A 10,221-nucleotide genomic window follows, 5' to 3' on the forward strand; every position below is an offset into this window, starting at 1 on the left:
ATGGAAGAAAAAGGAAAAAAAATGGGTAGACCCCGTTTTCGGGAGTCGAACCAGGATAAATTACAATGGTAAGCAATCATCTTGCCGTTGGACCACAACGAGGCACCCAATTATATTTTCGTAGAATATATCTTATAAACGGTTACAATATCAACAACACATTGTCCCTCTGGTTCACATCAACACCACCACCATCACAACCGCTTGTTGAAAGCATTGTCAATATGTATATTGTGATGATTTGCTAAATGGAAAGCATTGTCAATATGTATTGTGGCTATCTTGATTGTTGTTTGTCACGGAGGAGGTGAGTGACTTTGCATAATGTTATAGGTGTGTTGGTCGATTAACATATCATGGTGGATACCGTGTGTGATAATCAATTTAGCGTTAGGGCCTAATTTAAGGTCGAGACCTAAGAACCGACCTCTTATTTGTATTGAGCTTGAGGCCTAAGAACCTCTTATTTGTACCAAGTTTGAGGCCTAAGAACCTCATTGATTATGTTGTTTAGCGTATATGGATCGTGTATGTTTTGTTAGCGCAAAGGTGAGTATGCAAGTAATGGCACGATGCTACCATTGACTACATGCTAGAGTCCTTTGTGTTTTTGTCACCTATCGTATATATACTTGTAGACAGATTTACACACTAAGCATTCACTCAAATTTTAATTGTTTATCCTTTTTATAAGTGGTTACGGAAGAAGGAACTAATAAAGTTGTGGCTTGTAAAAGTTGCTAGTGATCTTGAAAGTAGTTTGCCATTTTGCGGTAAATGATATGTTTGATAAAGAGTTAGAGACCTAGTGATCATGATACATTGGTTGTGTTTTGACAAGTCGACTATGTATACTTTTGTAGTTATAGTTTGGTCATATGTATCTTGACGAAAATGATAACTTTGGTAGTTTGGTAAATTGGGCTAATGGCCTTTTTGTTGTAAAATGCACACTTGATCAAATGAAAGGTTTTAGGATGTTGGTTATGAGTTTTTAATTTATTTGGATGTCTAAATATAAGGTATGTCATTTTGGTCATAAGAAAGTTGTAAGAAGTGTTGTCAAATTTGGTGAAACTGCATAAACTGCGAACGCTACGCATTATCCGCCAAAGCATCCATAAGTGAAGGCGGACTTCCGCCATATCATACACTGTTGGTTGTCTTAGACCCTCACTTTTCTCGAGCTTTTGTTTGATCTTCACGTGTCCAAAAACTTGTAAACTAGTCTTATTATATTATTTTAAAAATATTGCTAAGTGTCATTTTTTGAATTGAGGTATTTTAATTTTTGATGCAAATTGACTATATCTTTCGAAGTGTTAAAACGATCCAACAAAGTCAACTCCTAAAAAAATGGTCGAGTCGGTCCTTTCATTCGTCAACATGTCCAGACTCGTAACGAAACGCGAGTATGATCACTAGTTACATACAAAACAAAATAAATAGAAAAGATGAAATAATAAAGAAATAAATAAAATTAATTGAAAAAGCTTTTTTCAAATAACCATCGAACAAAAAGGCGACAGCACGCCACTTTTGTTACTAATTGCAAACATTTCTAGAGAGAGAAAACTGGAAACCAACAACAACGTCGTTTCTCATTCGTCGTCATCTTCTTCTTCAATTCTACTCCCATATACTAATAATTAAGTATAAATTATAATAATAATAATTTTTTTTCCGTTATTTATCCAAATATAGAAACAAAAGTCAGCGAGTGACTTTTACAGAGATGACAATCTTGGAAAACAAACATAATCCGTCGGGCAGTACCGGCGGCGGCGGCGGCGGCGGTAAAGGGTGGGGAATATTTAAGCTACCTTTTAAAAACAACAACAACAATAATAATAATCATATTTCAAGTACAGCTAAAACGACGTCGTCTTATTCTTCATATCATATTGAAGGATCATCCAACAACAATTATATTCAAAACAATAATAATAATAATAATAGTAGTTCCACTTCTTCAGTTACTTCAGTTGCTAGATCTCTTCTTCCAACACGACGTCGTTTAAGACTTGATCCTCCTAATAAGCTTTATTTCCCTTGTATGTTACCATCCTTATTATTTTTACTTTTTGTATAGATTAGATCTATATATATTTATTTGAATTTATTTTTTCTTTTTTATTTAGACTATCTTAGTTTACTTAAAACTTAGTTTGTTGGTGCATGTCAGCAACACAACCCAACATAGTGAACGACTTTTACCCGATAACCACCGCAGTGAAAACTCAGTTTGTTCGCGTCACATCATCATACTGAGTACACATTTAATCCGTCGGAAAATTAATAAAAATTTGAAAAAACCCAACATGGCTGAATATATCCATAATGTGTGTTGGATGGAAAACGCCGGAGTTAAAGATGATCTTATTAGGAACAAATAGTTTGTGTTTGTAACTTGTAAGGTTAACATAATTTAGCAAATTTATGTATAGAACTAAATATAGGAAAAGTACAAATATGTCTGTCATCGAGTGTAAACAAAATTGTTAGGTAAGAAAAATAAACTATACTATTTTAACCTTGTCGTTAGTCGGCTTCAATCATTTTTAGGCGTAAGTTTACTATTTAGGGAACATGACTGACTAAAAATGTCTTGAATATAGATCCGTAATGTTAAAAACAAATCTCACTAGTATGTCTTCAGAAGGTTTATTGTGTGTGTGGGCTGTGTGCAAATTGTGATTGAGCAAACATTTGACAAGGTCTTTTGGTTTATGTTTTATTTGGAGGAAAATACACATAATTTTGATGGCATTAAAGACTATTTGATGAGATATTTGTAGTGGAGAATAGTTATAGAAAATTGGGTCAGCTACTCAGGAGGGATACACGGTGAATAGAAAGAACCATGAAGTGTCACATGGGAAATGTGACATCATTAAAGTCAAGGACTCTAGGAAATGCAGAAGTCATAACATAGAACACGATTATAATAGCACAGTTAACTCATAATTAGGACATGTCCAGATTCTGTACATTAACATTTATGTCAGAATCTTTTATCAAATATCAATAAATTATCTTGGTCTTTATACTTGATCAATAACAATTGCAACCTCTTGCACGTGTGGTAGTATCAGTCTCTGTAGATTAATGGTGCAGTTGTGCCAAATGCATGAGATTTGGGACTTCAGTTATCAAGAAACGAAATTAAGAAACCCCAAAATAAGGAATATTGAAAAGGAGAAAATAGTCAAACACAGTAGATATATAAAAATGATTAGATGCGTCTTAGTTCACCCGAAGAAGGCAAAAATTGGGGAAATGAAGGTTCTTGTGTGCAGTGCTTTTAGCCAAAATGTACAGACTGAGTAGTTAAGGACCAAAATTTCGGTGTTTCGGTCAAGGTCTGGTATTTGAAATATCGGTTATTTCAGTGGTATTTCGGTAATCTTAATATTATGAAAAATATTATATATAACTATATATGTACCAAAAAGATAGCAATTATATTAAGTTAATACTCAATCTAAATATCAAAGTCAAGCTTAAAAGTGTCAATGTTTAATAGATTAGTGTTAATACTTCAAAAAATTAGTTTTTTTATATGTTGTTTTTTAGTTTGGACAAAAGTAATTTAAATAAAAAATAAAAAAATCTAAAAAACTGGTATACCACCGAAATTTGGACCGAAATTTGACCGATTTCGGTGAGATTTCGGTAAATTTCACCAGAAATCTCGGTACCGAAAATTTGGACAAAAATCTATACCGGTATACCAGTGGAGGACCGAAAACCGAAATACCACCGGTATACCACCGAAATTGACTACATAGTGTACAGATTAATAATAATAAAAAAAGATAACCTTTTTTTCTTCTCAACCCTAGAACAGCGTACAAACTTACAGCCATACAGGTGGTGTTTCATCTAACCTGGGTCTTTCTTTGATGTTAGTTGTCGACTTGTCTCATAGTTGAAATGAAGCATGTGTTTTGAAAATAGGATAATTGATGATAAAGTTTACTTCCTTTTTTGGCAGTTACATCAGTTTCAATATCTACCAGCAGGGAAAGTGTACTACTTATCCTAGTGAATAGTCACGCTTTAGCAAATATATGTAGTAGTTTATTTTTCTTCGTAATTGTGGACCTTTATGTTGTTGAGCGACCAGCAGAAAAACCAAAGTGGGTAAATCGTACTGCTTATCCTAGCCAATAGACATGCTTTTGCAAACATATGCTATAGTTTTCTCTTCTCTTGTAATTGTGTCATCTGTCTTTTGGTTGACTAATCCACGAGGTACAAGTTCATCACGACTCAAACTCAAACAGCTTAACGCTCTCATAAAGAATGACTAAAGTGGCCATACATGGGTTGTCAGATTTTTCTTTCTCCTTTTTGCACTAGCCAACATGTGAACCTTTAGACCTCCAATTTCTCAATGCCTCAATGTTTAAATAATCTTTGATAGTTCGGTGTAGCTGTTATACATCTCAAGTATGTGTTTAACCTTCAAAATTGCATGTAACGTATACCTTAGTAGTCTACAGCTGGATACCATACAGAAAAAGTTCTCATATCTTGAAATCTTTTGATGATACCTATAGAAGTGAATAGGCAGCCTTGGTAAAAAGAAGTATCTTGGAAGACTCCAGTGAAATATCCAGTGCCAACTTGGAACACTGTGCCATGGTAAATGTTACATGTGATAGGATTTGGCCTGGATTTAGGAATCTAGTTTTTTCTTGGAGAAACTAGTGACATGATTCTATGATAATTCGTCTGCTATGTATGACTGGGTTAGGTTATCCATGAGAAAATTATAGAACATGATTTAAGATTATATATGACCGGAAGCCCATGTGGTCTACCAATTATTTACTTAGTTCTTATTGTAACCTTGTACTGATTTACGAGTATCCTTCTAAGACATGTTTGGAACACTCAGATGGACTTCATCATCCGCAAGTGTGGCTTGATTAACATTCATAATCCAACTTGAGGGCTGTTGGACGGATTATCATATTCTATTGGTATCTCAACTTTATCAATTAGTGTATACACACACAAGGTGCTTTCTTCTCAAAATGTATATAGTAAATGCCCATTGACTGTTTCCATTTTGACATAGGATGTCACGGTTGCCTTATATAATGTATTCTCTCTTCGTCCCAATTTAAATCTCCATTACCGAAAGTTTAGGAAATACATATTATTAAATTTTCAGTTCGCAAAGTGACAAGTCTACTCTCAATGTATCTGCCTTTGAAAAAGACAACTCTGTCTTGTACCTAATAATAAATAGTAAAATTGGATATTTGATAAACTACTTTTCGAAGTGAAATTCTAATCTGAGACAAACAAAAATAGACAAGTGGGCATTTAAATTGAAAAGGAAGGAAGTAGTTGTGAAGGCAGGCAATTTATTTAGATCCCCTTGCTGATTATAGTCGAATATAGGGTTGTTGTACTTCCAAAAATGACTTGAGTTCGCTGAATGTATATGGTGAGATGTGATATTTAGGTTTCTTTTTCGGGCCTCCAGATTTTGTGTATATTAGTTATCTTGTCAATATTGCATTTGTTATCCATGCTTCATATGTTAATGCCTAGTTTTTTACACTGCGTTAACTGCTTTCCAGTTTGTGTGATGTAATATGAAATCACAGTTATAAACGTATGATTGTACATAAGGTCTAGTTAATGTTGACATTTTCTTCTCTGTGTACGTCGATGTCCAAGTGCTATATGGTTATGTGCTTTCTATTTTTGGCATTTAATATATCAGTCAATTGACATGTATTTTTGGATTTATCCATATGATTAACAATGGATTGTGAATTCTGTTTATCCACTTTCTAGATGAACCTGGGAAGCAGGTCCAAAGTGCCATTAAGATAAAAAACACAAGCAAGTCTTATGTTGCTTTTAAGGTACGAACAAAGTTTGTTTGATTCTTCTAATATTTCTTCCATTTTTACTACTGGATGACACTCTTTTATTAGAGGTTGCAGTGTTGACAAATTCATTAGTAATTGGGATATTGTGGGTAAATTTCTTTGTAACAGGCCAAGTTGGGTAAATCTAAGTATTAGTTAAGCAGAAAAAGGATCAAATGGGTCAAACGGGTGCAGGTTCCTGAAAATAAATTTTAAATGCATACAACTTACTAATCTTTCGTGTGGATTGAATTCTTGTATTTCAACTTACTTAACATGCTCATCATATATAACTTTAAAATTGATTATGAAAAGCTGAAAAGAATTGTAAAAAAGTGTTTCAGGATAACCCTGCTGTCAGTCTCTTTTTGATCGACCCATACCAAAAGCTTAGATATCTTGACCCATTTTCCGACCCACCTACCTGTTTGCCATCTCTACAGCATTTAATTCACTAATTGAAAATATATTGCTTAAATATTTGACCTACAAATATCATGTAAGTGTAGTTAATCTTCTGTCATATGATATATGTTTTGGTTTTCTTTAGTTCCAAACAACTGCTCCGAAAAGCTGTTTCATGCGTCCTCCTGGTGCTATTCTTGCTCCAGGCGAGAGTATAATTGCAACTGGTAAGAATTCTTATTCTTAGCTCTATATTCACAAGTATTTTGACAATAATGTTGAGTCTATTAAGCATATTCAGTATTTCTTGGTAGCTTTAGGCTTGTAAGCGGTATCCTATGTTCAAGGTTGTAGAAGTCGTGGATCGGGATTGGATCGGCAAGATGGGGAGACGGGAGTTTTTGAAATATCGGGGAGATATCGGGAAGATATGAAATTTATATATAAAAAAATAATTTATGAATTTGTATGTAATAGAATATTAAAAATATTTAGGAAACTTCAAACCTAAACATGGCTGTCTAAAAACATAATTATTCAAATTTAAAAATAATTGTATCAAAACATTAACATAATTCTATAAACTTACACAGAGGGTTTGTTTAATTAAAAAGGGGTCTCTTTAAAGACCTTCGAAAAACAAAAAATATAAAAAAAAATTGACTTTTGTTGACCTTGACCGAGTTTGACCGATCTTGGCCGATATTGAAATTCCCGGTATTTGGCCGATATCTCGTGGTTGACTAGTGTTGACCGATATTTGAGCCGATCTCACCCATTTCGTCTCCTTGAACATCCGATCCCGATATGGATACCGAGATATCGGCTTATACGGCCGATATATACAACAGTGCCTATGTTTCTATGTTTATCAGTGACAACCTTTAATCTCTTTCTTCAAATCGGTGTGATAGTTTTCAAGTTTGTTGAGCCCCCGGAAAACAATGAAAAACCAATGGACCAAAAGCGAAAGGTGAAATTCAAAATCATGAGTCTAAAAGTTAAAGGAGTGATGGATTATGTACCCGAGCTGGTGAGTTATACAGTCTTTTAAACTGTGAGTCTGCTTCCTTTCTTTATACTATGTGGGACTCGTAGTTACGACAAGCTAGTTAAAAGCTAATAGAGAATTTGAAATTACAAATGAAACTGCCACGGTGTAAATTGTTGCTTATTTTGGTTTGTAGTGTTATGCAAGTATGTTAAATTTTAAAATCCCAAAACATGTTCATAAAATTCTGTCCGTCAAGCCTCATCTACCATGGTTTATGTCATGTTATCATTTGACTCTACACATATGGAACTACTAATTGGCCTTGTTTCTGATAGTATCTACGATGTTTTGACTCAGTTTGATGAGCATAAGGATGAAGTGGCCGTGGAGCAGATAATGCAAGTTGTTTTTCTTGATGTTGAACATCCCAGCCCAGTAAGTCCAATTTGAATATGCCCTTTTCGTCTCATGTTGAATATTGCAGCATTTGTTTTCTCTGCAACTTACAATCCAAAAGTTTATATTTATTCGGGTTAGTGTAGGGCTTTTATGACTAATATCCAATCATCTAAAACAGAGGTTTGTGAAACCTTGAAATTTTTATGAGATTGAGGGAGCCATTCTCACTTCTATATATTAAGACTTCTTCTTTCTAGGCCTTGGAAAAATTGAGGCGTCAGTTAGCGGAGGCCGAGGCTGCTCTTGAAACTCACAAGAAACCTGCAGAGGACACTGGGCCTAAGGTTATCAATGAAGGCCTTGTCATAGATGAATGGGTGAGTTTCGTATCTATGGTGCATCATTATATTAGTGGTGGCAATATCGACCCCTTCTAACTATGGGTGGAAATTACCACAAAGGTGGCGTAGTGGTCAGGCAGCCCGATGTCCTAATAAGATATCTTAGGTTCAAACCTCTCTAGGTTACATCTTGTGGGTGGCTTGGGAAAGGGTTCAAAAGTGGCCATGGGAGTACCTTGGTAGTCCACATACTAATGAGTCAAAATACTTGTCCTCTCCGGGTAACCTGAACAGGTTAACTTTTAATCTTTTATATAGATAGAATCAGGTTATCTTTGGGTCAGCTGGGTAAATAATGCAGTTTAGCTAAATAGAGAACAGGTCAAATGGATTGAATGTAATCCTAATTGGATTTATTATTGATACAGCCTACTAAATTGCTTATTCTGGATCTTATTTGTTCATTATATGACCTGTGATCATGTTTTAACTTAACTTCTAAGAAAACTATGTTTTATAATAAAGGTTTGTACAATAAGTACTCTAAGCTAATCTGACCCACTACACCAAAAATTGTCTGCTTGGACCCAAATATGCATTGACCAGCTCCGTCCAAATTTCGATGTTTGCCATATAAGTCTGGGATCATGTGAACCATCTCGTTCTTGTGTATTTTATTATGTCCATTTTCATATGCTTAACCATTTTTTCTTCTCCGTTTCCTTGTAGAAAGAAAGAAGAGAGAGATACCTGGCTCGACAGCAAGTTGAAGGTGTTGACTCTGTATGAACACCTAAGTTTCATGTCTCTAATCATAAACATCGAGTAGTTGCTTCTTTTTTCCTATTCATATTAATGTGTGTATTGTATTGTTCTTTGCCCATTTAAGTAATGCTGAAATGGGTGATCTGAAGATGATTTAACATATTCTGAATGTAAAAAGTTTCTGTGTATTCTGTTTGTAGCGCGAGGAAAATACGAAATGTGTGTTTTAAGTTGTGGCTATCTGTACAAGGTACAAGTTCTAACAATTAAAGTACTTTTTGTACTTGCACCAAGATTTAGTCCATGCGTTTCTTTTCTGACTCCCCAACTCAGTAAATTTGTGTTTGGCTCCATGTTTATTGTTTCAAGAATAAAGCTATATGGTGTAAAGTTTTTTTACTTGTACACCGTTAAACATGCTATAAGGTGTTGTACAACACAAGAATGTATTGGTGCGGTTTAAAAAAAGTAATGTGCTGATCACCTACGATTCGAAATACATTTAGTACAACCTTTAGGATTTAACACATTTCCACCAATCTGTTACCACTACTTACCAGCTAATCTGATTTTTGGGTAATTTCTTAATATAGCATTCACTATTTTATACTGAATAAATCATTTTGAGTCATTTATTGGTTGATGCCTTGATGGGATGTGGATGTCTCTAGGTAACAGAAATGTTCAAACTAAAGGCCATATCTGGACCAGCTACGACATAACCAGGACTAGGACCATACTGAGCCAACTTGAGACCCAGTTATGGACCCTGCTTATCTGTCCCTTGGATTTGTCATAGGTGGAAAAATGGGTCCTGGCATATGGGATGGGGAATGGCTAAATTTTGGTACCAGTGGTTCGCCCAAAAGATAATTTTCTATATTTTTTTTTTCTATATCTTTGTCAAATATAATTGCAAAAGCTTTGTACACCCAAGCTCGTCGCAGAAGCCATGACCCAGTTCATATATACATGCGAATGTATTAGCGTAAAAGTAATTCGATATCTCAATTGTAACCCAGATGAGATGTCAGATATACATAATTTTCAAAAGACAGTACATTATTTTGATGGAAAATCAGTGATAGAACTTTATGCATTTAGTATTGATTAAGAGATTCAAGCTAAACTTGATACTGACCAAGAGGAGTGTAGTGTATCTGTGTGGTCAGTGGTCACTGAATCCCGGGCCAGATTAGTAAGGGTCAGGATGCTCATGCTTTCAACGGGACCATCGAGTCTCATGGAGTTGAAACATGTCGGCAAGCAGTTCGTACAGTGAATTCAATCAGCAATAATTATAAACAATAACCAAGCTGATTACCGATTTTGCATTTAAGTAAAAATATTCTTATTCATAATACACAATTAAGAATGATGATATACTCTTTTGCAGCAATGTCCCCGGTTCACACATCAT

The 10,221-nt window shown here is 34.7% G+C and overlaps 1 protein-coding gene across 2 annotated transcripts; it reads left to right on the top strand.

The window, feature by feature from the left end:
* Window positions 1-1,546: 1,546 nt before the first annotated feature.
* On the top strand, window positions 1,547-9,094 carry LOC122583923 (vesicle-associated protein 4-2-like). Of its 2 annotated transcripts, XM_043756297.1 has the most exons (7): window positions 1,556-2,054; window positions 5,821-5,891; window positions 6,448-6,529; window positions 7,217-7,335; window positions 7,654-7,731; window positions 7,953-8,072; window positions 8,766-9,094. In XM_043756297.1, exons 1-7 carry the CDS (start codon window positions 1,736-1,738, stop codon window positions 8,823-8,825), a joined length of 849 nt encoding a protein of 282 aa, XP_043612232.1. In that variant the 5' UTR covers window positions 1,556-1,735; the 3' UTR covers window positions 8,826-9,094. The 2 variants fall into 2 exon arrangements, with proteins under 2 accessions (XP_043612233.1, XP_043612232.1); XM_043756298.1 differs by lacking the exon at window positions 8,766-9,094 and having other exon boundaries at window positions 1,547-2,054; window positions 7,938-8,072.
* Window positions 9,095-10,221: the final 1,127 nt, after the last annotated feature.

Source organism: Erigeron canadensis, chromosome 9, assembly GCF_010389155.1.
Source record: "Erigeron canadensis isolate Cc75 chromosome 9, C_canadensis_v1, whole genome shotgun sequence".
Classification (NCBI taxonomy): Eukaryota; Viridiplantae; Streptophyta; class Magnoliopsida; order Asterales; family Asteraceae; genus Erigeron; species Erigeron canadensis.